Source organism: Podarcis gaigeae (genome assembly GCF_964106915.1).
Source record: "Podarcis gaigeae genome assembly, chromosome: 1".
In the NCBI taxonomy this organism is placed as follows: Eukaryota; Metazoa; Chordata; class Lepidosauria; order Squamata; family Lacertidae; genus Podarcis; species Podarcis gaigeae.
Genome location: NC_139678.1, coordinates 94,622,243 through 94,649,909, shown reverse-complemented (window position 1 = coordinate 94,649,909; position 27,667 = coordinate 94,622,243). Strand labels below are relative to the sequence as shown.

Sequence of the window (27,667 nt, the reverse complement as noted above, 5' to 3'; positions counted from 1 at the left end):
AGGGACTTTTAGCTTTTATTGAACGGCTTCTTTCCTCGTGCTGCATGGCAAGCTGCTTTTGAAATGGAAACCCTTACATTGAGAGTTTCGGCTGCGATTCAGTTGTTTGAAGAAGAAAAGGAAAAGGGTCCACTGGGCAATTGTAAGCCTTAAGCAGCTCTTTGAATCCCACTTAATGTATACAGTAGCTTGCAGATAGGATAACAGCTTAGTCTGTTGAGCTCTGGCTCTCATATGAGTAGTATCACAGGAAGTTGTAAATACTATAAAAATGGACTGGAAATGTAAGGTTTCCTGTGCACTTTTCCCATAATCAATCTTATGGGTATTTAATAGACCTCGGCCATCGCGCACTCAAGGCTTGTCTCATAAAGGTGACTGATGGTTTGCACACTAATACTGTATTTCTTGAGGAATTGCCTCCCACTCAGAAAACCTTGACGAGGAAATTGGACTTTGTAAGCCGGTTAAAGGGAGGTTATCAAAATGGCTGTGGGGAGATTTTAAAAACAACCCCACTATAGACCCATAAAAGAAAACACAGTTGCTTTGCTGAAGCTTCCCATAATAGGAATTGAATAAGCCAGGCATGATGCAGGCACATCTTATAGAATGCTACAGTCCTGTGCTGCTTTGTGCAGATATAGAATAGCAATTACTTTCAAAATCATTCAAGATGAAGTGATACAGATGGGAGATTTATTGACCATGCAGCCAGAGTTTATCAAGTTGAATACTCTATGCCTCTCTATGGTTTCACAATAATAACTGGGGGGAGGGGGGGCTTTAAGGCCATTGCAGATTACCATGACACACAGATTGATAGTTCACTTTTCCAGATGAGCTAAATTACCATATTGGGAGGTCTGATTATGTCGATGGCTTGCACCATCTGAAACATTTCTTTAACCGCTCCCCACCAAAAAACCCTATTGAAATGTACTTCTTATGGGTGCATCCAAACAAACAAGAATTTGAAAAGATCTACCACTCACTTGTTGGGTTAGTGCAGTTTTCAGCATATTCTGTAATGTGAAATTCGTTCAAAAAATTCTACTTGCACGCTTTCATGTGAAAAAGGGCATGTTATTAGAATTGTAGAGTTGGGAAATTCTATTGAACCATAGAATTGTGAAGTTGGGAGGGACCCTGAGGGTCATTTAACCCAGTCCTTTGCAATGCAAAAATATCAATATTTGGGCCCCCATCCAATTTGAAACCGTATCAGACCCTGCTTAGCTTTTCAAATGTGCTAGCAGTTTTATTGCTGCGCCACTAAAGGAATACAAACCTTTGTGACTAATTTGGTTTGAAATGTCAGGCTCATCCCTTTTCCTCCTGTTCCACTTGGTTGTTCCACTTGATTATTGGAGCCTGTTCCCTATTCTCTTCACTGCTATTTTTGTAGTGCACATCCACTTGTTAAGCACAGGTCTATTTTTAATGACTTTCAGGGGAAGCTAAACTTCATCCCAGAAGTTAGTTATCCTATGAAGAATTCTTGGGGTTCCCTCATCCCTCCAGTTAGAAAAGTTACATCTTGAAATTTCTGTTAGCAACGACTCACAAATAAATACTTCCCTCTCATGTCACATGTGAGAGTGAGCCATTCACTTGAGTAGTTAGTTGTGATGTGAACTGGAGCTGACTCAAAGAGTGTAATAACTGGCTCTGTTTTCACAGTGGAATACAAGATATCACAATAACATGGTGGAAGCAGCCAAGTTCAACAGGCCCTTTATCATGCTGTCTAGCTTATCTGATTGTATTTTGCAGAGGCGCTACCAACAGGAGAGATTTCTGGTCATATTCAATGTGCTAAGGAGATGGTTTGGTCAGCAGAAGCATTTCTGCTTGTCCAACAGAAAGGTCTCCCCCCTCCGTCCTCCACCCATTGTGCTGGGGTTTCTCCCAGTGTTTCCCTCTATCGCCTCCTCATGCTTCAGTCACTGGACAGCTCCTAACCATAGTGGCAAAACGGCAGGAGTCAGCATTATTCTTCCCACTGATTTGATTACATTTCTGTCATTTTGAATGAAATGTGTTACAATAGTTTCTATAACCATATACTGCTGCATGTGCTGGTCAGTTACACACCTCTAATACACATATGCACTCTGTGCTGGTTGTAGTTCTTCATTAAGCTGAATTCTGTGACGTATACAGTGTGCAAATTGGCATAAATGCATTACAGGCTTGTTAATATTTAGAGAGGCAAAAACTCAGAAACCCACCTAAAGCTTTATTGAGCCACCTTTCTGGGATTTCAGCAGCTGTTGCCTAAGTAGATTTTTTTTTTTAGCCATAAGAGCTGGTGGCTTTCTGTTGCTTTTTGCCTTAAAAGAAATCTGAGGTTCTCATGAAGCAGAATTATGTGCCTACTACCTCAAACACTCTTGAGGAATATGCAGCACATACACAGATTCTGACAGTGGGCAAGAGATCCTGACCTGAGGCTGAGGAGTAGACAACATGTTGAGATGCTCTGGAAGGCTATGCTTTGAGAATCAGCACAACCTTCAAAGGCAATTTTGCTAAGAACTCTGCTTAGCAGAAAGCGCTTGGAACACTGTTTCAAGGCTGGAACACAAAGAAACACTTTGCCTGTTGTACAAGTAGGATACTTCCTATTGGCTAATACAGGGGTGGTCAACCTTTTTATACCTACCACCCAATAATGCATCTTTCTTGATGGTAAAATTCCCTTACCGCCCACCAGTACTCGATGGAAGGAGGATTCAGCTTGTCCCGTAGAACCCCCTACCGCCCACCTAGAATCCTGAAACGGCCACTAGTGAGCGGTAGGGACCAGGTTGACAACCCCTGGGCTAATATGTTACAGACCTCTTTGCCCCTTCAAAGTCCCCATTCCTCAATTGATACTGTGAAAAGTACCAAATAGGAGCCACGTTAGATTGAAAATTAGGTCGCAATCTTCTTTGGGCAGGAATATTTGGTTGTTACTCTTAAGTACTGTGTCTCTCTAATGTTGCAGTGTCTCATCCAGTCTAATAATAATAATAATAATAATAATAATAATAATAGCAGCAGTTGGAATTTCCTTATACCAATCTTTAATTAATATCACTGATTTGAAGCCTAAGATGGGCCCTATCCTGTCCACATATTTCCATGGCCTGGTCTACTTTGAGGCTTGCTTTCTAATACTGGAGGTTTGTATCTCTGGTGTAGATTTCCACTCCATTCTGGTGTTTCTGTGAGACATGAATAGCTGGGGGCAGTAAACCCAAGCATTGCACCCCTGGGAGCAATATTGGCTGAGAGAGATTAATCCTTTGGCACATGACGTTTCCGAAGAAGATCCAGTCATGTCCTAATTTTTTTTGCCCCCAACTTGTCTTCATCTGCTGGATCCTCTTCAGCCACACCTTGTAATGCCGCCTCTCTAGATGACAGGGCTGCCATAGTGCTTCCTTCCAAGCCAGCTCTCCCCTGATATAACCAAGTCTGAAACACACTTGGCTCCTCTTGCACCTGCCTTTCCTCCCATTTACCCTCTACAGCTCTTTTGCACAACCTGTCTTCAGTGGTGTAGGTTGTTGCTGTTCGGCCTCAGGTTACTCTGTGATTTGTAACCATAAAACAGTTGGGGAATTTTTTTTTTCAGCCAAAGATCCATTGGTGGGAGAGTGCACATGCCAGTAGCGAGCAGGGCTGGAAGCAAAAGTGGGTGGGACAATTAAAGTAATTTCTACCTATGTATGGTAGGCTAGGGACATGGGTGGTGCCGTGGGTTAAACCACAGAGCCTAGGACTTGCTGATCAGAAGGTCGGCGGTTCGAATCCCTGTGACGGAGTGAGCTCCCGTTGCTCAGTCCCTGCTCCTGCCAACCTAGCAGTTCGAAAGCACGTCAAAGTGCAAGTAGATAAATAGGTACCGCTCCGGCGGGAAGGTAAATAGCATTTCCGTGTGCTGCTCTGGTTCACCAGAAGCTGCTTAGTCATGCTGGCCACATGACCCAGAAGCTGTACGCCGGCTCCCTCGGCCAATAAAGCGAGATGAGTGCCACAACCCCAGAGTCGGTCACGACTAGACCTAACAGTCAAGGGTCCCTTTACCTTTACCTATGGTAGGCTAGTTTCTACACAGTCACATACTTCTCTCTATCCTCCATCCAGGGAAGCAGGAGTCAGTATCACAGTTCTAGGACACCTTTCAAGCAGGCAAAAGTGCCTGAGGTCATGAAGTTAGGCTGGTGAGGGTTCATGGCCTGCAAGAGCCTGTGGCCTGGGGACAATTCCAAGAGATACATTTGGCCCCCAAAGCCTGAGGTTGCAATTGGCAAAGGGATCTATTATGATGCTAACAACATTTAAACAGTGCTTGTCACATTAGTCTCATCTTGCATCCCCCAGAACCCATCTATAATGCTGAGGAGTTGGGTACGTACACTCCTGAGATATTTGTTACACGGTTGATAAGCTTGAATGTGCTTTCTCTCCAAAACGATAGCGTTAGCAAAACTTTCTCTGATTAGAAACAAACAGAGCTCTGCAGAGTCATCAGTTTGATGAGAATAGCCTGTTGTGCACTGATGGCTTTTTAAAGGAAATTCCCAGGGGGGATTTTTTAACACACCCTTGTATCTGGCCTCAACAGCAGTAAATGGGCTGCTTAACCGTATCCTTAAACTATGCCGATTTCCACTTAAGTGAATGGGCACCAAGAGAAAGCCTTAGCTTACGAAGAAAGCTATTCCACCCTCCCCCAAACTTATATTCTCATTGTCTCAAGATGCTGGAAAGTTTTACACTATCTATAAAAGCCTTGAAGGGTAGTTTTCTGGTTGTATATGCACTATGCCTTTAAAGCACATTCCACCCCCACAGAATTCTGGGCACTGTAGTTTACCCCTCAGAGTTAAGAGTGCCCAGCAACCTTTAACGAACTGAAGTACCCAGAACTTTTTTGAGTGGGGTGGTGGTGTTTCAAACGTATTTTAAAGGCATAGTGTGCAGGCCCCTGAAGCTACCACCTTGCAGAAGCTGAGCTTGTCACTGCAAGGAACCGCATGTGTGCCATTTTGGGCACCATGGGGGAAGAAAGGCAGGACATGAATAAAAACAAAATATATGTATTACATTTATAAACATTTCCCACCAAGGAGCTCAGGATGGTGTACACCAGGCTTCCTCAACCTCACCCCTCCAGATGCTTTGAGACTACAATCCCTGACCACTGGTCCTGCTAGCTAGGGATCATGGGAGTTGTAGGCCAAAAACATCTGGAGAGCTGAGGCTGATGAAGCCTGGTGTACATGGTTTGACCCCTCTTCGTTTAATCCTCACAAAAATTCCATGAGGTAGGCTACACTGTGAGGTCATGACTGGTCCAAGGTCACCCAGTGAGTTTCATGGGTCACTCTGATGACCAACGCTGATGCATGATGGGAGTTGTAATCCAAAGGCACCTGAAGGGCCACAGGTTCCCCATCACAGATTTAATTCATTTCCCATTCTTCCATAGCTGAACTGGAAAATAAACAAGTGACAAGGAGGAAATGTTCGTTGGTTTGTTCATTTTGTGTGCCACCCTTCATCTGTAGATCTTGAGGCAGTTCACAACATAGAAATAATAAATAAAAAAGAAAGAAAATGAAATGCATAATAAAAAAGAACAAATGAGACCCACAAACAAGTAACCATCTCTTCTGTCTCTCCCCCCATTTATTTGTTATTTGTTAGAGAATTTATAAACTGCTTCCCAAGAAATGTTTCCAAAGTGGTGCATGGCCACTTTTTAATTTAGAAAAATACCCACAAACCTATATAGCAAAAATGAAATAAAGAAAACAATATTAAAATGGGGTGCTGTGAAGCGGTATCTTCAGCAGATTTGCTGATCTTGTTCTAGTGCATGAAGGTCAGCGTAATGATCTTCAGAGGGCAGAAATTGGAGATTAAGAAGGCAAAGATAAAACCCCAGTGAAAAATATTGACTTGGTTGATGAACTGCATGATTTTATCATGATTTGAAGTATTTCCCCCACAAAGCTTTGCAGGTTGGGTTCTGAAAGTGAGAAAAGAAGAGCAATCCCATGTTTTCGAACTATGTGGCAAATAATATCTCAAACCAATGATTCCTTATTTTAATATTACTTCAGTACCTTTCTCAGAATTTCAATAAACGGTGGAACATCTCATAAGTCGGTTCTCAGCCTTCCCAACATGTTATATGCATTTTGTATCTATGTTACCTTCTTTGCCCTAGCACTACATTTTCACACGCACCAACTCACAAAAGGTTTTTTTTTAATGAAGGTACCCATTTTTCATATATATTTTTCTCATGAACTGATGCTATCTCTGTCATGCCTCTCCCCATTATCTAGAGAAACATGGGTTCCGCAGAAGGCATGCTCCTGCTCTTTTGCCTTCACTGTTCATTCTTAACACTTCCCACCTTTCAACAAAAGAAATGATAAACAGTAATGAAAAAGTCGATTGTATCAGCTGCCAAGGCACCAAGCTCCTTTGGACAGACCGGAAATTGAAGTGAGGCTGTTCCACAGATTATTGCTTCAGCCACTGCAGAGAAAAAGCGAATTCAAACTGTAATTCTCCTGTGCCTAATAAGAGGCAACATTTTGCATAATAGTAATTGCAAATGCAATGCGAACAACTTATTTCCTCCCTTCTTTTTCTTAATTGCTTTGTGGAAGAAGTAGGACCCACCTCTCTGTATTTCCCCCCCCCCCCTTCCATTGCCATTAAGTGGGCCAATTTGCTTTTCCATTACTTATAATTTATGAAAATCTGGACCTCATCTAGATCTGTCTTCTCTCTCTCTAAATTACAGCCTTGCTCTTGAGATGCTGAAGCCGGTTGCCATAGCAACTGCAGCATGATTATCTATGACGATAAACGCAACTTTCTCAAAGGACATTAAACAGTTCTTATCGAGAAGAAAATAACAACAGTGTCCTGTGAGATGGCCTCTCACGTAGAAAACCAATTGGGAGACTGAGGGAGAGGTGACTTCCACAGATGCAATTACTTCATCCCACTCACTACAGCTAGTGCTGTTGCTCCTGTCTCAAAAGTCAACCCTATTAAAACTGTTCTTGCCCTTGTTGTTGCTATCTGTCCCTCTAATAACCAACTTCGGTGGTTGAATGCCAACCAAGTTGGAGTCAGAACGGGGCTACTGAAAAACAAGATGGAGGGATCAGCATCTTGTGAACATGAGGTGTGCAGAAGTACAGGGCAGCTTTTTTAAAAACAACAACCACCACACACCACCACCAGAAGCAGGCAACTCTTTCCCCATATAAGTTCTATTGCCTTACTGTCTTCACAGCTTTTGATGGCAACGGGCTTTACAATTTTTGCTTCACCATTGTGGAACCTCTTCCCGCAAAAAGAAGAAATAAAAGGAAAACAATCTCTCTTCATTGTGTGTGTGTGTGTGTGTGTGTGTGTGTGTGTGTGTGTGTGAAGGTGCCTTGCCTCTAGCAGGCACTGGGTTGAGAAAAAGACTGCTTCATATAGCTGTTCATGGTCTTTGGGGGTCTTGTGTTAACATCATATGGTGCTAGTTTTGAGAATTATTTCTTTTGTAATGGAACTTTTTCGAAAAGCAGCATAAATATTTAAATGTGAAAAGTGGTGATAGCAAAATGGCTCTGGCAGTTCAAAAGCGGATTGTTTGGATTATTATGAATTACTAAAAATCAGCTATATTTGTAGAAGTGACTTAACCTAACTGCTTTCATCTATGGTCCTGCCAATGTTCCAGCTGTCATTAGCCCCAACCCGGAGGGGCAACGGCCAGGGTGGATGGGAATTGTAGCTGGATTCTGATGGGTTATTGAATATTGCTTTATTTGATATAAGTTGTTTATTTTAAAGTTATTGTAACTTTTATATTGGGTCAGATTGTTACTATTAATACTTCATGTTTTATTATTATTTTTAAATGTGTTGAAAGCCACCCAGCCTGGAATAAAGACACTCCATGGAATTCCCACCATAACAGGTGAAATTACTTCTAATGTTGTTGGCATCCGTCCATCTCAGGAGACAATGGAGGAGTGTGCCTTTGGAGGGGTGAAGCCAAGCTGTTAGAAGGTTGCAGCACCTGCTGTAGAGACTAATACAGGAGAGACATGTTTTGTTGTAGCTGGGGCAAATTAAGGCATCCAGTTTTTGTAGATCAGCATGGGATTGCACTGCAAATCCCCCAAGAGTCTAATTTAGGAAGAAAGGAAGCATAGGTATAGCCCAGGATTTATGTAGGGGGCGGGGCAGGCTTTATGTTGGGGGCAGAACCTCAGTTAGTTTAGTATTTTTTTATGGATTTCCTTGATTTATAATCAAGTAAATTTAGTCCCCTGCCTCCCCCCACCCCCGGCTACGCCAATCAAAGAAAGGAAGGATTAAACTAATAAGGAAACCATTTTCTTGGATGTCTCCCTAGCATCTGAAGGCAGCCTTGTTTAGGGAAATTTTAATGTTTGATGTTTTATTGTGTTTTTAATATTCTGTTGGGAGCCGCCCAGAGTAGCTGGGGAAACCCAGCCAGATGGGCAGAGTATAAATAATGAATTATTATCATTATTATTAGCACAAAAAGGCTGCACTAGTTGAATTTCTTCCTGCCTATCACAGTGATTAGGCACTGGGGCCAGGTCAGGTGCTTTACATTACTGTTATATGACAGACCCATAAGATAAGATAGTGGAGGCGGATGTGTAGCATGTGGTGGGGTGTGTGTGTGCTTTGCCACTCCCTGCAGCTGGGGAAATAATCTTTTGCCAGGGACCTTGGAGAGCTCTCCTAGAGGCAGTGCAGTCAGTTTGGAGACTGCTCTTTTCACCCGCTCCTTTGCATCCCAGTGCCGGATTTACGTATAAGCTAAACAAGCTATAGGGATGCGGGTGGCGCTGTGGTCTAAACCACTGAGCCTTGGGCTTGCCGATCAGAAGGTCGGCGTTTTGAATCCCTGTGACGGGGTGAGCTCCCGTTGCTCGGTCCCTGCTCCTGCCAACCTAGCAGTTCAAAAGCACATCAAAGTGCAAGTAGATAAATAGGTACCGCTCCGGAGGGAAGGTAAACAATGTTTCCGTGTGCTGCTCTGGTTCGCCAGAAGCGGCTTAGTCATGCTGGCCACATGACCCGGAAGCTCCCTCGGCCAATAAAGCGAGATGAGCGCCGCAACCCGAGTTGGCCACAACTGGACCTAATGGTCAGGGGTCTCTTTACCTTTACCTTAAACAAGCTATACTTTAGGGCCCCAAGTGGGGCCCCCAAATAAATTTAAAGAAAAAACTGGATGTACATTTCCAAAATATGAGATAAACATATAAAATAAAACCTACATACAGCAATAGTGTTTTGTGTTGTGTAGGCTCCTATGGTCTAAGTAATGGGCCCCGCCTGCTAGCCTGCTCCCTCAAATATCACTGGTTTGCTCATTTCTATATCAATTACTTTGATAAAATGCATGCTTTGTTATGTGCAAATGGCTTTAGATACCTATTAGGTTCATAAATTACCATACAGCATATATTCAACACACAAAAAACCAGCGGTACTTTGTTGTTGACAAACTGGACAGCTAGACATATAAAGGGCCCCGTTACCTTCAGTAGCTCAGGGCCTCATCAAACCTAAATCAGACCCTGCGCCCCCCCCCCCGTAGGAAAAGCAAGGCGCGCGCAGCAGCAGCAATAGCACGTGGCGCTGGCAGCGGGAGCGGCCTTTCCGAAGGGGGCGGAGCGAGCAGCTGCTGCGCTGTGCGCGGCTCGGCTGCCGGCCACCTGCCCGCCGGCGGGAGTTTCCCAAGCACTTCGGAGGAGCGAGGCGCGTTGATTGGACCCGCCGCCTCCTCCGCCCGTTCCCTTTTCCCTCAGTTTGGCGCGCCGGGAGCTCTATGCGGGCGGCGGCGAGCGGCTGCTCTTCCCGCCAAGCCGGCCATGCCGCTGAACGGCTCCTCCTCCTCTTCAGGCGCCGGAGGAGCCAACCGCACCTCGTCCTCAGACGACGGCGAGCCCCTGTCCCTCTTCCGCCTGCTGGTGCTGAGCCTGCTGGCGCTGCTGACTCTGGCCACGCTGGTGTGGAACCTGCTGGTGCTGGCCACCATCGTGCGCGTGAGGGCTTTCCACCGCGCGCCGCACAACCTGGTGGCGTCCACGGCGGCGGCCGACGCGCTGGTGGCGGCGCTGGTGATGCCTCTCAGCCTGGCCAAGGAGCTGTCGGGGGGCGGGCGGCGCTGGCGCCTGGGCCGGGCGCTGTGCCACGCGTGGGTCTGCCTCGACGTGCTCTGCTGCACGGCCAGCATCTGGAGCGTGGCCGCCATCGCCCTCGACCGCTACTGGTCCGTCTCCAGGCACCTGCGCTACACCCCGCGCGCGCGACGCCGAGCCTCGGGCGCCCTCATCGGCGTGGCGTGGGCGCTGGGCGCGCTCCTGGCGCTGCTGCCGCTGCTGCTCGGCTGGGGAGGCAGCTCGTACAGCGCCGAGCAGCAGCGCTGCCAGGTCAGCCCCGAGCCCGCCTACGCCGTCTTCTCCACCGGGGGCGCTTTCTACCTGCCCCTGGGCGTCGTGATCTTCGTCTACTGGAAGATCTACAAGGCGGCCAAGTTCCGCGTCGGAGTCAGGAACGCCGTCGGGCCCCTCCCAGAAACGGGGCAGGTAAAGCACAGCCGGGGGGGGAGGATTGGTGCGCAGGGAGGACGGGACGGGGGTGCGACGTGATATGTGAGGCCACCCTCGGATCTGTCAGGGGGTGGGCTAATGACCTTCCAACTCTACAGTTCTGTGGGGGGAGCAGGGGGTCGCACGCAGCATAGACAGTAGGGGTGGTTGAGCAATAGGGCGAAAGGTGGGTCCGAGAAGTTTAACAAGCATGAATCTAAATCTGCGTTTCACCAGCAGGCATCCAAACAATTCAAGGTTTGATTGTTGAACTTGGCCGTTGAGCAGGTGTAGACAGCAGTAGCTGCAAGCCAGGGTTATTTCCAACCAGCGCAGTTCAGACTTTGGTTTCATAGCTCCGGAATTTCAGATCTTTTCAAAAGCAACTGAGGCTGGGAAGGAGAGGCATTCATTCGCCCTTTGGAAAAGTTGCTTCAAGCAGCCTGAAACTTCTATGCAGCCTTGAATGAAAGCTGCTTTTTTTCTTTCGGAATCAAGTTTTGAAACTTGCAAGCTGAAAGATGCAAGCTGGAAATTTGCAGCTGGATGCAGCTGGAAATTCAGGGGGCCACAGTGAAAAGGGGAGGAAGTGTGTTTATGCAGAGCTTTTGCTTAGCTTCTTAAGTGTGAAGTGTAGGTTTTCCAAGCCTGCTTGGAAGTTCTCTCTGCTGCGGAGAGTATCTACCTCTAATCCCAGGTGTGTGGGTTCTGGAGAAAGTTACTCAGTGTTATTTATGCTCCGGGGTTAGCTCTAACCTTGGAAAGAGTTTCTAGAACAGCTGTCGGGGCTTCTGGGTGTATTAGAAACAGCAAAAGTGAACATCAGGACAGAAAGGTTCAGCTAGGAATAGCTGGAGGATGAGAGTGGAGTGGCACATCTGAGATGGAAAGTAGATAAATGCAGGCATTAGACAGCCAGTGTGGCAGGATAAATGGGGAGGTGCAAAATTACACAGCTGGTTTGAAATCTGTTTTCGTCTTATGCGTTGCTTTTTTTTTTTTCTTCTGCTGCAGCCTCAAAAGGTGATGCTCATTGTGTGAAGAAAGAAACCATTGTAAATACAAATATTTGGTGTGCAGTGCTTCTAAGGTTTTACAATGCTTTAAGATGAGGCAAATAATAGTTTCCACCATTTTATCCTTTGGCACAACCCAAGTGGAAAAGAGCTAATATTTTTATTTATACACATGCAGCCCAATTATGTACGTGTTTACACAGAAGGAAGCCCACACCATGTTCAATTAAATTGAGTCTGCTGTAGTCTTCATCTGCAATCCTAAACACACAGTGTCACTGAAGGCAGTAGGAATAAATTTATGAGTTTAGGATTACGCTGTTAATCCTCAAGGGTCTTTAATAGTGTCTGTCTCCCCTTTCATTTTTTTGAGGGGGTGTTTTTTATTATAAACCATCTTGGGACTCATTCTTTGGTAGGAAGGGAATTACAGTGGTACCTCAGTTTACGAACTTAATCAGTCCCGGAAGTCCATTCTTAAACCGAAACCATTCTTAAACCGAGGCGCACTTTCCCAAATGAGGCCTCCCGCTGCCGGTGCCCTTCCACCGTTCAGCTTCCGTTCTTAGACCGAGGTAAAGTTTGCAAACCAGGACACTACTGCCGGTTTTGCGGAGTTCATAAACAGGGCTGTTCTTAAACCAAAGTACCACTGTATCAATATCGCTGGCATGCACACATCTCCCCCAGCTCTCTGCACTGTTTTGGTGTATTACAGAATGGTTTAACTATGTATTGAATTATTCTGTCACGCATGCTTGCTTGTGGCAAAGAGTTTGTAAATGAAGTCTTTCTCTTAGAGTCATCATTTGTCTGTCCATCTATGCATCAGCAGCTACATAACCAAATCCACCTGCGTGCATTTCCTAACTCACAGCCACTTGTGAAGATGAATTGTGGGGGAGGTAGAATATGCAGGAATGAACTTTGCATGTCACGTAAAGGAGATAAGAGAGGAGAGTGGGTGGTCAGGCCTGTTTAGTACAGCCTCCTCTTTCCTAGCCAGCCAGGTGCTTCTAGAATGTCTACAAAGGGAGCTGACTTGCTGCATGGCTCTTTCGCTGCATTCCTTAAGCGCCTGGTATTCAAAGGCACACTGCCTCTGAATAAGGAGGTTTTATTTAGCTATCATAAGAAATTGCTGTTGATAGAATTGTAGAGTTGCAAGGGTGCAATGCAGAAATCTTTCACCCAATGTGAGGCTTGAACCCACGGCTCTGGGATTAAGAATCTCATGTTCTGCCGACTGAGTTATCCATATTAATATGTACTACCATTTCTCATGCTGGTCACAGTCTCCATACCATTGAAGTCAGCAACAAAAGTTTACATTGTCTGGGCTTGATCTTCAGTGCCTGTCATTTCAGTTCATAAATGATCCCAGTTGATTTCCCTATAGCTTCCTTGCACGGCTTGATGTGAATGATTGTGACAGATTCCAGCTTTAATTCATTCAAGTGTGTCCAAAATCCATGGCAGCAATTTGCAAGTTGGGGGGGGGAGGGGTTAGCCATGCTAGTTGGTTTCAGCAAAAAGAACAATGATACTTGTAGCAAATTAAAGACTAACAAATGTATCCTTGCATGAAGCTTTTGGTAACTATAGTCCACTTCATAAAATGCATGAAGTGTTATCTTGAGTTACAGATATATATAGATATAGATATATAGATATATAGATATAGAGATACACACACACACACACACACACACACACACACACGGTATTGTGTGGGGGGCAAGAGGATGGAATTGTTTCTTTCCAGGGGGCGATGACTGTAAAACCAAGAGGATTTTTATTTTGTTTTGTTTTTTGGCTTACTGGTATAATGATGCAGTTGTTATCAAGAACAGTTTTGGGAAACTCCCGCTGTTAATTACAAAACTCTCATTGCACTTTTCTGCATTACAGTCCCACCACTACATGGGCAGCCCAGAGTAATACTGCATTCATGTGATAACGTGGCTGTAGTCCACAAAAGCTTAACCTTCTGACGTTTTTTAAAATTGCATTTCCTATGTTATTGGCTCCATAATTTTCAAGTTTGCAATCGTTTGCTTTTTTTGTAGGCAGAGAAAGAACTTTGATAGATACCATTTTTGTGATATTAAAAATGAAATTTGTATAATGCTGTGTCTGGAAATAAAATACACAGACACAAGAGAATGTTTGTGCGCACACATACTGAAATTTGTGGGTGCAGTTCTTGGGATTAAGCCCCATTGAAAAGTAGTGGGACTTATTTCTGAGTAAACATGCACCATGTTACTAATGTTTTGGTAAGCTGCAACTTGATGTGTGGGACAAAAGTCTTCATTTCTTAAGGCAAGTACTTAATAGTACTTGAAAAAAAATTCTTATCATATTAAGCAAGGGCGGAGGGAATTGTGGATCGTAAACCCCAAGGGGCCCTTAGATCTTCATCATGTCACCACGTCGGAGGGAAAGGTGCAGCAAAGATAATGGTTCTGCCTTTATTAGATTAGTGTATTATCATGGTAAAGCTGTTGCGTGTTTTGCAACTTTCAATTTATCTGAATGTGTGAATTGGCACCTGAATATAACGGTTACATTTTGGGGAATGCACATACTGTATAGATCTAGTTGTTGCAAGCACATAAACTCACATTTATGTCAAAGTAACCCCAGTTGAATTAAATGGGCCTTCTATGTAAATGTGGATAGGATTACAGCATAAGTCTCTTAGCATCCTTGATTAGGAAAGCGCTCCACTACCCCCAGTCCAGTTTCCTTTCTTGATAGGCAAAAGGTCCTTATATACAGTCCCAACCCAAAATGAATTTCTTTATTTTAAGCCTCTCTTTTTATTTCATCGTGTGCACACCATTGTCTTGAAACCTTTTTTTCGTGCTTGGCTTTACAGTGGAGCAGTTTTAATTATAACTAACAATGCCAGCTACTAGTGCTACTGATGCTTCAAGTGAGCAGAGTGATAGTCATTGCATTCTCTTCTAGTGCAATCAAATTTGCCTGGGCAAGGACTGCGAAGCTGGGTTCTTCATTTTCCTGGTATTCTGATATGATCTACGAAGGAGATTGATTAGTCACATTCCAGATAGAAATAGGTTATTGACATTCTGCACATTTTTGCAAATATGTTTGTTGGAGTTCTTTATTCACTGTGTCCTTGTTTCAATATTGAAATAAAACATAGAAGGAATGGACAAGCGATAAGAAACATTGAGCCAATGTTATCTTTTTGGGAAAGGAAGAGGTGTTGTGCAGAGTTAACAAGACTTGGGGTACCTGCAAGCTATCGCTATTTCACAGGAGTGGTTCAAGCACACATAGGAACTTTAGGCTTGCACGTTTTAAATGGATTAAGGAGTTCTATTGCCCTAGTGCAACAAATCCACTTAAAAAATAATAACCCCCAGACTTTCTACTGTTAGGAAAGTGACAGGGAAACACAATGAAAAGTGTTAGATGAACAATTGATTAATGGGGTGATGTATAAAAAGCCTGCCAGCAAATCAGGAATACAGGACATATGCTCATTGCAGCAAACAAATCAGAATGAATACTCAATAAAGACAGGATATAATCTAATCTCCTGATTTGTGCAAGCAAATCATGATGAGTGTTCAATAAACAGGTTGTCTGGAGGGGCCCCTAATCTTTGCACACAGAAAATCGATTCAGTTTTTTGTTTGTTTGTAACTGTGGCTTCAACCCTGTATCTGCTTGGAGGAATGGGGGGGGGGGAAGGCCCCCTTAAATTCAGTAGGACTTGCACATGCAACAGAATTAGGACATAAAATGGACAATATATTTTGTTTTAATGTAGTCCCACTGCCATCAATGGGATCACTACAGGTAAGGTTGCTAGCAGGATAAGGTTTGCTAACATTCCTGGCAATTAATCATCTGCAGGGCCAAGCCTTTTATGTTAGGATCAAAGTAGACCAGGGTTCTCAGTTCTGGTTGCCAGGACTTTTGATGCAGGTAGAAGCAAATACAAAGGAGAGGAGGCTGCAGAAAAGGGTCCAGGATGACAGGAAACACCTGAAGCAGCAGGAAGAACAAATCAGTGAGGCAGACTATATTTACTGCATGTCCTGGAGGCAGTAGAGTCTGAAGTGAAACTGGCAGGTATCCTCCCAGCCCCACTTACCAATTTCTGTTACTATAGCAATTTCGTTTTTTCCCTGTGCAAGTTCAACAGAGAAGCATTTGCTTAGGCTACTAATATAGATCCAGGAGAAAGATCTGCAGTCATTGATTTATTGGTTGAGAATCATGAGAATATCAATGCAGAGGAGGAGGAATAGACAAATAAATGCCCTTCTATTTCTTAGCATAGGTTTCAGAGTCATGCCTCTCACCTGTAGGGAAAGACTGCACTATCCACCCTGATGACTGATAAGTGACTTTTTGCTCACACTTAGCCTTTCTGGGGCTGCTACCCTCCTCTCATACTATAGAGGTACAAAACAGCCAGGCCCTTACAGATGGAACCCTGAGTTGGGCAAAGCAACATTAAATGCCTTTTAATTTCTTACTTCAGTGATAACGATTATGTTTTGTCCATTCCTTTGTAGTTGATGACTGAATAAAGCTGAGGACAGACAGAGCATTCTTTAGGCCAGAGCAGTCCCAAAACGAGCTGTACCTCATGTTGGGTCTCTGCTGTTTGTCAGTAAAGCCTCATACAAAGAGTAAGATCCAAAAAAGGCTTCTCCTTACTACCCTGCTGCTTCCCCTACATGGGAGCATCTCCAGCTGATTTGGTGGGGCTGAAGTGGGAGAAAGACCAGATGTCCCATTGCAGGAGTGGATTTCTGTTGCACAAGCAGGTGGAAATCATTGGATGTCACCCGGAAGCCCTTAATTGGAGCTGGGTTCAGCACCAGAGCTTCTCCTCAATACTGTTCGTCAACCAGTATCAGGCAAGTCCTGCAGTGCTGCTGCTGCTAGTGGTGGTGGGTGTTATAGCTTTCCAGTAACATTTTCCAGCAATAGTAGCCATTCAAAGAGCAAACAGATGGGGTCATTCCAGTGTTGTGTGTATGATTCATGTCAGAGGGTGCACCGTTTTGAGGCAGACTGGTGTATTCTTTTTTTGGATGGGGGTCCACAGGGAAGGGTTAATTGATTTTAAAAAAAATCTTTCTGCTTTCTCCTGTAGATGTTAGCCTCTGCTAGATCAAGCCACCCTGGGCTCTCATGTGATGATGGTCAGTTCAAAGACATCTAGCAGTGGAAGAACTGGATAGAACCCATTTTGTTCATTCTATGTTTTATTCCATTGGTTATTGATGCTGCTGTAGTACCCTGTCAGTGGGGTGTGTATGTGCTTTGGACGGGGGATACATTTCTAAAGGCTAGAGGAGAGAGGGCCAGTTTTCCTTTGCCTCCCCAATCTAGCCAAATGTTGGATCACTGTAACGAAAGTGCCAAACAATATGACTAGGATAAAAAAAGCCCATTTATGTGCAGATGTTCACCTGGGGACATTGCCATTTTTGCTTTTCTTGTGCTGCGTCAGATGTTCCTTTGCATTGCTTGAGAGCAAGGGGAATAGGTTTAGGGCAGAATGGCTTTGAAAGGCATAAATCCATGCACAAGACCTCACCAGCCTTTGGATTCAGACTTATTTGAGGTAGTGACTTATCTGAGCAGTAGTTTGTGCTGTATGTTGCAGGAGTGAATAATGGGGCAACGTAGTTCTGTCCTGATCTGTGTTTTTATTGCCTCCCTCCACCCCAGCAGAAGTCTTGCAACACACACACACACACACACACACACACACACACACACTGGTTGAAGTCTAGATTTTGTGCTTGGACACAGCTGGTCTGTCATTTGAAAAGCAGTGAAGGGCTGTGTGTGTGTAAAAATCCTTTACTTAAACAAAACTGTCTTGGTAATGATTCCTGTTTGCTTTTATGTCAAGGTGAAAGAAGCTTCTCATCAGCCGCAGATGGTGTTTACAGCTCGTCATGCGACTGTCACTTTCCAGACAGATGGAGAAACATGGAGAGAACAGAAAGAGAAGAAAGCGGCTATGATGGTTGGCATTTTAATTGGTGTGTTTGTACTTTGCTGGATTCCCTTCTTTGTCACAGAACTAATAAGCCCCCTCTGCTCCTGCACCATAGCACCAGTCTGGAAAAGCATCTTCCTCTGGCTTGGTTACTCCAACTCCTTCTTCAATCCTCTGATTTATACAGCTTTTAACAAAAACTACAACAATGCATTCAAGAACCTTTTTGTGAGGCAGAGGTAAAAAGAGCAATCGGGGGGGGGTGCATGGCTACCAGACCTATTGGATTGTACTAAGCTCATTTACGCAAATTTTGTTTGCTAGGTAATTCCGTTTGCATATTTTGCTTGACTGTGGGAATTAAGCAATAAGAATGGGTGATACAGTATATCAGAAACATAGCCCATTACACACCCTCCATTGCAATGCAGCCCAGTTTTCTAGAGAAGAAATCTCTAACCATTGCAAAAGTCCTCCTGCCCAGTTGGCTGCAGCTCCCTATATGAAAGGCAGCAAATAATTTCAAGAACCCCACTCCGATCACAATTAAGCCTGTGCAACAAGCTGTCCTGTGTTGCCTTGTAAAGGCTAGACCGTATTTTAAAAGTTGTTCTGCTCATTTGCCAACGGCCAGTTTTAGTGTCATCAATAACTTTTACTATGAAACATTTATGGCGGGCGTAGTAAGGCACCAAAAACAAGAATTCCAAGGCACTACAATACACAGAGCCTGGAGGTAAGTAAAGTGTCAGCAACAAATAAAACCCCTAACAGTATTTGTTTGCTTTAGTAATTCTTCAGATATGAATCAGGATAAAGATCACTGACTGCTAAGATACAAGAATCATTGAACTTGGGTGGCCGAACTTTTAAAACTTCAATTGCAGCAAAACTAAGCAAAAATAATCATGTGAAATGACACAAAGGAAGTGTTGGGTTAAGTAGAGGATGGAGGCAATTTTCTGAAGACTACAGCAGGGGAGCATTGAAACTAACCTCCCAGATCACAAATCCAGAGCCTTCCATTCAAATCAGTTGTTTTGGGGGAAATATAGATATGTGGAAACTTTCCTTTAGTAGCTGCAAATGACCCTATTAACTGGACGGGATTTTCCTACATGCAGCCAGCATGTGTTTTATGTCTTAGCCCTGTTACCATAGTGCTAAATGCATTTTATGGGGGAAATCATAACTCTGAACATTGAATGGTAACTGGGGAGGACAGCGTATCGCTCTGCAAAGAGCGGAAAACATATTGCATCAACTGGTTTCCTTCAGAGTCATTTAGTGGTTACCACCATACTTTGGCAAACTCTTGGTGTTCTTTTCTTCCAGAAAAATATTAATGTGTATTTAATTAACAATAAGTGCAATCTTTTCTTGCAGCATCACACATATGTTTTACTATGCTGGGATAAATGTGGTAACGTTCTTTTACTCAGCTGCATGTTCAGCTATTACCTCAGTTTTAAGATCAATGCAAAGTTGGCATCAGGCTCTTTAAAATGAGTCTGATAGCTTAGTCAGTATAAAATAACTTAATTGTCAAATATATTTTAAACAACAACAGCATGCAATATATACTTTGGTGACATCAATGCAGACCGAATTCTCAAGCTTTAAACTATTGCCTAGAGGTTCCAGGCTACCTCAAGATCCTAGTCTCTCCAGGAGCAGAGACTGGGAGGTTTTTGTTTTGTTTGTTTTAAATCAATTTACTGGTACAGGAAGAAACATCTGCATCAGCTTGGTTTGAAAACTATGCCTATATCAAGTCCTCCCACCATTACCTGCTGCAGACTCTCAATATCCACACGTATTAAGCTGCTTGTTGGTCAGACAACCCTTCAAAAAGGCATATTACGCAATGTAGGGGACTGCAGGCAGGTGTGTCCCTATCGTATGAAGAATACAAGGAAATACAGAGATCTAGTGTGTGACTAGAAGTGCTGTCTGCTTGTTCAGAGGGAACATCTGATTCTCCTGCTTGTATTGTTTGGTACCCCACATACACCACCACCCCATTGCAAAAGGAGCCCTACTGCCAACTTTGGAAGCAGGGGCGCTTGGATTCAGTCAAGGCATTTGCACTTTTTTCAGCCCATTTATCTCTGCAGTCTGGGTCCCCTTTCAGTCTTCAGCTAGCACACGTGTTGTTTCTAGAGTGAACTCAGGATTTAGAAAATTCTAAAAGAGAGATCAGGTTCTGTCATTTGTGCTGAAGGTTTCTATGCTTTGGGCAGAATTTCAGATGCCAATGTTGTAGCTTGTCAGAGAAATGGGCAAAACATCAATATCTGCACTCATCCCTGTTAGTGAAGAAGTTTTTTTTATCATGAATAGAAGAAGAAAAAAGTTTAGAAAGCAAGTTAGTCAGCCAAACAAATTTGGAGCTTTTGATTTATACATATTTATTGTTTAACACATAATATATGTTTTCTAGTGCACATGAAACGTTAACTAGTGCAAAGGTAAATCATTTACAAAACAGTGTCACTTTACTTTCTATGTGTGTGCATATATAAAAAGACAATCAAATAATATTTCTGAACTGCTATACTGCATTAAATCTCAAAAAGGAATACATCTAGTTATTGGGCTGGATCAGATTGAAAATGAATTCAATCATATAAATGAATTGCTGTCTGAAGTTCTTCAAGAACACTTGTCTTTCAGCTTGGATAAAAGCATTTCATTTTTGTGGCATTCCTGTTGATAAACAAAGAGAAGGAAGATTTAAAATATTAAACAAGACATGTCAGTTAAATGATGATACTAACAGTGCAAACCTGCATGGCTACAAAGAAGCAAGGGTAATTCAGTTCAATGGGTCTTATTTCCAACTAAGCATATAGGATTACAGCCCAAATCAGCTGTCTATCTTTTAACACATGCTGTAGGTAATACGGAAGGCAAGGCAGGTGGAATTTACTGTTAAAGTGAAAAGGTGCTGGATGGGATTGGTTCGTATGAATTATGCTGGAAAATAAGAATATCTGAAAAAACCAGACGAATGCATCTGATTGTTCTTAGCCTTCTGCTACCAACTATATTGCCTAGAATCATTCACACCAGCTCTTCTGAACCTCATGCCCTCTGTGTTTAGGACTAACTCTTCAGCCCTATGGCTAACAGAGATTATGTGAGTTGTAGCACCAAACACCTGCAGGGTACCAGGTTGTGAATAGCTAATCTGCATTCTGCCCACAAACGTACAGCGCTAGATGACTGCGGGGGGGGGGGGACACGGGACACTGTGGCATCACAAAGTAGTGCTGAATCAGTGTGTGTGTTATTAAGCCACCACGTCATGGTCAGAGCTTTTGAGACAAAGTATCTCTGTGTGCATGTTTTTTCTCTCTCTCTCTTCCCCCAACCACCACTGTCCCATTTACCTCTTTAAATTCTTTGACCGTTTTGAAGTAGAGTCTTTGTTTCTCCAGTAGCTCCAGATATTCGTCATTTAGCTGGTCCCTTCTCATTTTGTTTTCTTGCTTCTTCTTTTCCATCTGTTGGTAATAAGGGGAAAGTATTATGGTACCTTGGAACGCGCAAGACCAAAAACGAAATCCTCCAGCATTTCCGCCCACCAGATAAACAAAAAGTGCTCCCTGCATTTGCACTTGTTCCAACATTTGGTAGTTTACAACTAGGAAAGAGCAGAAATATAGCAAAGGATTAAAAAGTGAAATCACTATGAAACCTTTAGTGCCACAAGTCAGTTATCTTGTGGTGAAGTTTTTCCAACACCCCTTTGCTTAAAATCTCAAAGGTAAGGTAACTCATGAGGCCCCACCTTCATGGTTTGCATTCATAAATGAAAATCAATTTGCCTTTCTGCTCATGGGATGTTTCTTTCCTACATTATCTTGTTCAAGGATACCTGCATTGTGGTTTCAACAGGTGTACTGACTCCCTACTGGACAAACACACTGTATATGGCCCACACTGGTGCTTTGTGCTAGAAGTGCTCGTCTCACCCCAATGGGATGAGTTTAAAAAATGGCAGGCAGGAAGGAAACACCTTCTACTCTGTTGAGTGAGAGTGGCTGTAGCAAAGAAGCTTGTTGGGTTTTTTAAAAAAGGTTCAGCATTTTCCACAGGAGAACATCTACAAGGGGTCCTTTCAATGCAGAGATAGCAAGAAGATCAAACTTCCCTTGGGTTTATTTTTCCTTTTGCTATGCCATCCATTAGACTAGAGAAACTTTATAAGCTTGACTAATTAATTTAAATCCAAGTTTAATTTATAGTCGGAGATGCTCTGTGCTCAGATACTGAACTGCCTTTGCCAGAGTCAAGCCAAATTATCAAGTGCAGTAGTACTGCCCACCCTAAATAATAGTGACTTTCCTACACCTTAGGTTATCCCTTGTTCTATTCAGCACATCTTAGTTACAAATCATAAATCTAAAAACTGAGAATGGCCATTTATTTGAAGGAAGGATTTCTGTGAATGAAAGAAAAGGTGGTATTTTAAAGAATAATGCAAGGGAATTTTGGCAGATATGTGATCTGGGATAAGAACTGTGCATGTGTTTTAACAGGTGAAGGCTGCATGATGGAGGAACACAACACACACCAAATTATGTTCCTAGGCAATTGCTTTCAGGACCAAGACTATGAATCCAAATCATTTCCATTGTGCTTGGTATAGAGATCCATCTTGAACCTCTGGGTTCTATTTCAATTGCTAGAATGTTGCAGTATGCTCACAGGGTAATAATGAGCATATCGTAGCAGCGCAGGAATGAAAGCATATTCCAGATGTTCTGTAGGTTTGTATTTCATTGCACAAATCATAAAGGTTATATTGAGGTCTAAGAAGAAACGCCATCAAAACTTATGTGAAAAATAATAAACCAACCTTCATTCGATTCTGTTTAATTCCTTCTACAATTTGTTCCATTTGCCGCAGAAACTGGTCTCGAGCTCCAGAAGAAGCCATGGCTCTGAAATGAGAATGGGGTGCACATGGCACGAGGGCATTAGACAAAGGAGAATGGGTACCAAAGTCACTTGAGGAAAGAGTGAGAGTCCACGCAATATGTCTGCAGCCTAAAGAAGTCAAACTTTGCTTGCAGTTGACAGAAAAGACAAACTTGGCCTCTTTGGATCCCAGTGATGCTTATTCAAGTCCCACTGATTTCGACAGAATTCTTAGGGCTAGCCTATTAAAGTGTACCTTTGTCTGACAAAAGAAATTATAATGTAGGACTGTTTTCTAAATTTCTCCTTCAAAAACAAGAAGCAGCATACTGTCATAGTTTCAGAGAAAAGGCACTGAAACAAGTATTACATGAACTATTTAGGAGCATAACGTGACATGCATAATTTCTTGAATGGGATACATGATTTAAATTTTTTTCTTAAGACTATTGAAACTTCTGGAAAGATTGTAAAGACATGTGACTCTTTCTTTAAATCAAGAGCTGGTCATCGTAAGGGAGGTGAAATGGCCAAGCTGTGTTAGTAAGGGCTGTACCCACAAAAAAGAAAGGACTACTTACTGCTGGAAGTTGTCATGAATTGAATTCAACAAGTTAACCTGGGAAAGACAAACACAAGGATGCATTTTTATGCAAAGTTTTCCATGTAAAAAAGCAAAAGCCTTTTAAGCAATAGGGCTGGTTCAGAAAATGATGCGGCTTGGCTAATGCTTTGCTGCACTAAATTACTTGATTTGCAGTTTAATGTGTGTGAACCAACTCGTTCAAAAACAGTGTATCTGAGGCCTCATTGGGTTACCACAAATTTCTTATTGTATTCACACATACTTTCAGACATGAAGTAATGAACATGCATTTAATGAACCAGTAATATGTTACCCTAAGACAGTACTTGAAATACAACAGTGTGAGGGTATTCAGAGCATTACACACAAACATGTGTTGGTAGGGAATTTAGATGACTGCGGACAAATTGTGTACCTATTAACTTTTATCTTTTCAGGAGCATATATTCAGGAGGAGTTTTGTGCTCCTCACAGCTAGCATATGTGTTCAAATAAATATTAGGCTGCTGCTAAACATTATCAAAGCCATCTCATAAGAAATTGAAGTATACCATGTACAAAGGGATATACAACCAGAGTTACAAAACCCCAGTGAATTCTGGGCAGCCATGGTTGTACTCTTGATTTTGTGTTTTGCCACACACCCCATGGCATCCGCTATTTGAAAAAGGGTGACAACCCTGGACTAAGCTGTAGACAAAAAATTCTCCTTGCCTCACACAGTGAGGCAAGCATTTTTCTTGCCTTGCATTAGCTGCTGAAAAGAACACAATCGGTTTCCTATTTGTGAGGCATAACAATGCAAACCACAGCAGGTCTTCCAAGAAACCATGGGTCTCCCCCTCCACCCCGGCCCTTTATAAATAACACTTGACACGAGACAACACATTGCCAAATTCAACAGGGCAATCAATCACATGCTTCACTTTATTCAAAGCAAAACCCTGGAGAACTGCTGCCTGTCAGAAGAATCAAAATCAGGATAGATGGACCAATTGTCTCAAGTCAGTTTGAAGGAAGGTTCATAATGTATTGACCTCTTTTTAGCAAAAGCCTTGAAGCAGTTGCATTCTGACACGATTACCTGAGGAGGCCCGCATTAGAATCCACTGCTTGATTTAATCCATGCACTTCAGACCAGCCCCCTATAATCAATCTCTGTGACCTCCATCCCCACTGAATTCTTCTCAGCTCATCCCATACAATACCATTAATTAGGATCTGCTGGCCTTCTTGGAGGGCTGAAGCAGGAGATGGGAAAATCCTCTTTGGCTAGGAGAATCCCATTCAGGAGTCAACCTGGGGCTTTAATTTATTTATTTGACAAGATTTATGTACACCACTTAAAAAAATATTGTAATTGGGTTACAAGCATATGGCTTCCTTGTCCATGCATTCACACAAAAGCACACAAATTCTTCCAATTCACTTGTTTTTCTCCATGTTTGCTTTAGCCTTTAAAGACCACAACTTTTTGTGTAATCAATAAGCAAATTTAGCAGAATCTAGCTGGCCCACAATTCCATGACATCTCAATTCACCATTGGGGACAGAGGAAGATGCCTTAGAGTCAGACTACTACAGTCAGACAATTGGTCTACCCAGCTCAGTATGGTCACCAACTGGCAGGGGGCTCTCTAGGACTGTAGGCAGGGTTTTCTCTCTGCCCTTCCTGGTGATGTTAGGAGGGACTGAGCTGCTGCATTCTGTGATCTTCTGCATGAAGAGCACATGCTCGATACCACTGAGCTCTTGATACACAGTCAGGCAGTATTGATCAATTTAACACTTAGCATTTTAAAAGACGACTTTTAAAATAACTATATTCTCAGCGCTGTCATAATCATGTCAAGGAAAGGAAAAGATAATGAATATTTTAACCACACATCGGTTATAGAAATAATGCCTCTCATTAAGAGGCATCTCTGAATTTATGTCTGGTTTCGCTCTCATCAGTGGAGGGTGAGAGTAATATAATTACACCTTGCCATTTAACTTTTTGGCAAGAACTCCTATGTGGAGGAGACAGAGGAGACACTCTACCCACGCTGAGTTACATTAGAACTAATTAACACTATACGGCACACAAAAGCATTGTGCAATTCTTAAAAAATAATAATCCCGTGTTGTCCCCCACTAATAATTCCCCCCCCCCCCACTAAGAACCTGCTGGGAGAAGAACCTGCTTCCCCCCCCCAGATGTCGTTGGACTCCAATTCCCATCAGCCCCAGTCATCATGGCTAATGGTCAGGGGAGATGGGACCTGTAGTCCAACAACATCAAGGAGACCATGGGTTCCCATCCACTCCTGTCTTAAGAAAAACCCTTTTACAGAACAGACCAAAAAAAAAAAAAAAAACAGGAACCCAAATATATTCACCATAGTACCCCTTATTGCAAAAATAACGGCTTACACTGCGGGTGGGGCTTTGTGGTCAGCTAGAACATCTGATCAAGCAACTTACCTCTTTTTCCAAATACACCTTCTTATCATCCAGTGTGTTGTAGAGGGTAAAGAACTGCTTCGTTTCTTTGTGTGTTGCAGAAACTGCAAACAAAGGGAAGATTCTTATAGCGTGATCCCAGACATGCCTTCTTAAGTAAGTACAAGAGAGTCCAGTAAGACTTACTCTGGTTAAGTGAGTATAAGGTTGCAACCTTAGGCTGCACTCCTAAACACAAGCTTCTGGAGAAGAAGTTCCAGTGTCACCTGCACTCAAAATTGGGTGACTGAGAAAGCTGGCTTTCATGATAATTTTTAACTTAAATAAGTTAACAGTGCACAACATGAAAGGTGTACAATGTTAAAGGTTAAAAGGTGAACCTGCTGTCATATGTAAGGCTGGTTCTCCACCTATTAAGGAGCAGAATCTCTCCATGGCTCCTATTAGCTCTGTAGGAAGAAATGTAAAGGCCTGAAAGCTAACAGAATATAAGACTTCCATTTATGCACAGTATCTTTCTCACACCCCTTCCTACTCCCCTTCCTGAAAAACCACCCCCAAAACCCAGGGGACCTTTTGAGCTGGCATTTTATGGGAAAAAGAACTGTCTCAAACATCCTCCAAGGGTAGGGAAACCCTTTAGGACTCCTCCATGAGCCTATTTGGATCCCAGCCAAAACCTGGAAATACAATTTTGCAAACATTCTTTTCAACTTTTCAGCATTGTCATAGAAATCCAAGGAGGGAAAGAACACACTCCCAAGTACTCAGCCAACCTATAAAAGGCTGGCAATATATCTTAACATAAAACCAACATTCTGTGAATTGTAGCTCACATAAATTTATTGGGAGTGACAGTATTTCAGCTTGTAAAGCAAAAAGGGTTATTCTAAATGATTTGCAATGCTCATTTAGCATAGATCAGGCAGGCAAAAGGTAGAATTCTCCTAAATCATCAATTCACTACATTAAGTGTGGCTGGGACAGTGATACAACGATGGTTCCGGTCTAAGGAGAGGTAATGTACTTTCTGACACAGAACACTCTTTATAGCCATTAATGGTACTGAATAGCCTGAAGAGGCAGAGCGGTAAAACCCATATATTATTTTGCTTTGGCTGCTGATAAAGCTTCAGTGCGCGTGCATGTATGTGCACCCCCCCCAACAGATGTTTTGGAGAAAAGCCAATGAGAAATGACATTGCAGATGAGTACCCTATTCCGGGAAAAAATCAGAAGTATAATAAGCAGCCATGGAAACCACTTGTTCAATATAAAAGATCACATTGCTAATTTTGATGAGCACAAATTTGACATCCCTGTAACTATAATAACTAGACATTTGTTTTTACAGAGACAATTAAAAACCCCTCCTCACCATGGTTTGAGCAATTTTGGGGGTAGGCGGGTGGGATACAACAATTACAACATGTTCCATGTGGCGAGAAGTTGCCTACCTGGGAGTTAAGAAATTCAAGTCCTTGAATTATCTAGAGTCTGCGTCAAAGTGTCAAATGCCCATGTGGGCTTGCTTACCAGTGCACCCCCCTAACCTTAACCTATCTCCCCAAAGAGGGTGCAGCAGGTAGACATTTCCTGCCCTGCAGATTTCACCTAGTGTAAAGGAACAGTTTCCCCACGATCTCTGGAAATGGCAGACAGCCAGGCATAGAGGATCCAGAGCAGAGGGAGGTATGTGGAAGGGAGGTATGTGGAAAAACTAAGTGAACAACTGGGGCAGACAGAAAATGAGGGCCAAGGACAATAGGAGGAGTTTACCTCTGGGTACCAGAAAACGACAGGTTCCTATGGAACGCAGTACCTCTGATTTTCTTCTTCTGTCACCTTTGTCTTTCCCCCCTCGTTTTTTTGGACAGCCCACCCCATTTCTCCAAGAACAAAGAATTTCACCAGAGGACGAGCATTTGGGAAACAAGCAGGCTTTCGTTGGTGGACTCGTAATCTGGTGAACCGGGTTCGCGTCTCCGCTCCTCCACATGCAGCTGCTGGGTGAACTTGGGCTAGT

General features: G+C 43.1%; 2 protein-coding genes across 4 annotated transcripts in view; one reads left to right on the top strand and one right to left on the bottom strand.

Annotated features, from left to right (window-relative positions):
* The first annotated feature begins 9,754 nt into the window (after positions 1-9,754).
* LOC310832112 (5-hydroxytryptamine receptor 5B-like) lies at positions 9,755-22,558 on the top strand. Of its 2 annotated transcripts, XR_014558140.1 has the most exons (3): positions 9,755-10,655; positions 17,592-18,417; positions 22,229-22,558. XR_014558140.1 is itself a non-coding variant. In XM_083713652.1 (2 exons), the coding sequence occupies exons 1-2, from the start codon at positions 9,939-9,941 to the stop codon at positions 17,922-17,924; spliced, it is 1,050 nt and encodes a 349-aa protein (XP_083569778.1). In that variant the 5' UTR covers positions 9,755-9,938; the 3' UTR covers positions 17,925-19,920. The 2 variants fall into 2 exon arrangements, 1 of the variants encoding a protein (XP_083569778.1); XM_083713652.1 differs by lacking the exon at positions 22,229-22,558 and having other exon boundaries at positions 17,592-19,920.
* CCDC93 (CCC complex scaffolding subunit CCDC93) overlaps positions 20,068-27,667 on the bottom strand; it is a 47,748-nt gene continuing 40,148 nt past the window's right edge. For both annotated transcript variants that reach the window (XM_083708991.1, XM_083708992.1), the window contains 5 exons: positions 25,663-25,745; positions 23,192-23,229; positions 22,549-22,633; positions 21,077-21,190; positions 20,068-20,390 (listed from right to left, as the gene is read on the bottom strand). In XM_083708991.1, the coding sequence (XP_083565117.1) occupies positions 20,337-20,390; positions 21,077-21,190; positions 22,549-22,633; positions 23,192-23,229; positions 25,663-25,745 (374 nt within the window). In that variant the 3' untranslated portion in view covers positions 20,068-20,336. The remainder of the gene's footprint in view (positions 20,391-21,076; positions 21,191-22,548; positions 22,634-23,191; positions 23,230-25,662; positions 25,746-27,667) is intronic.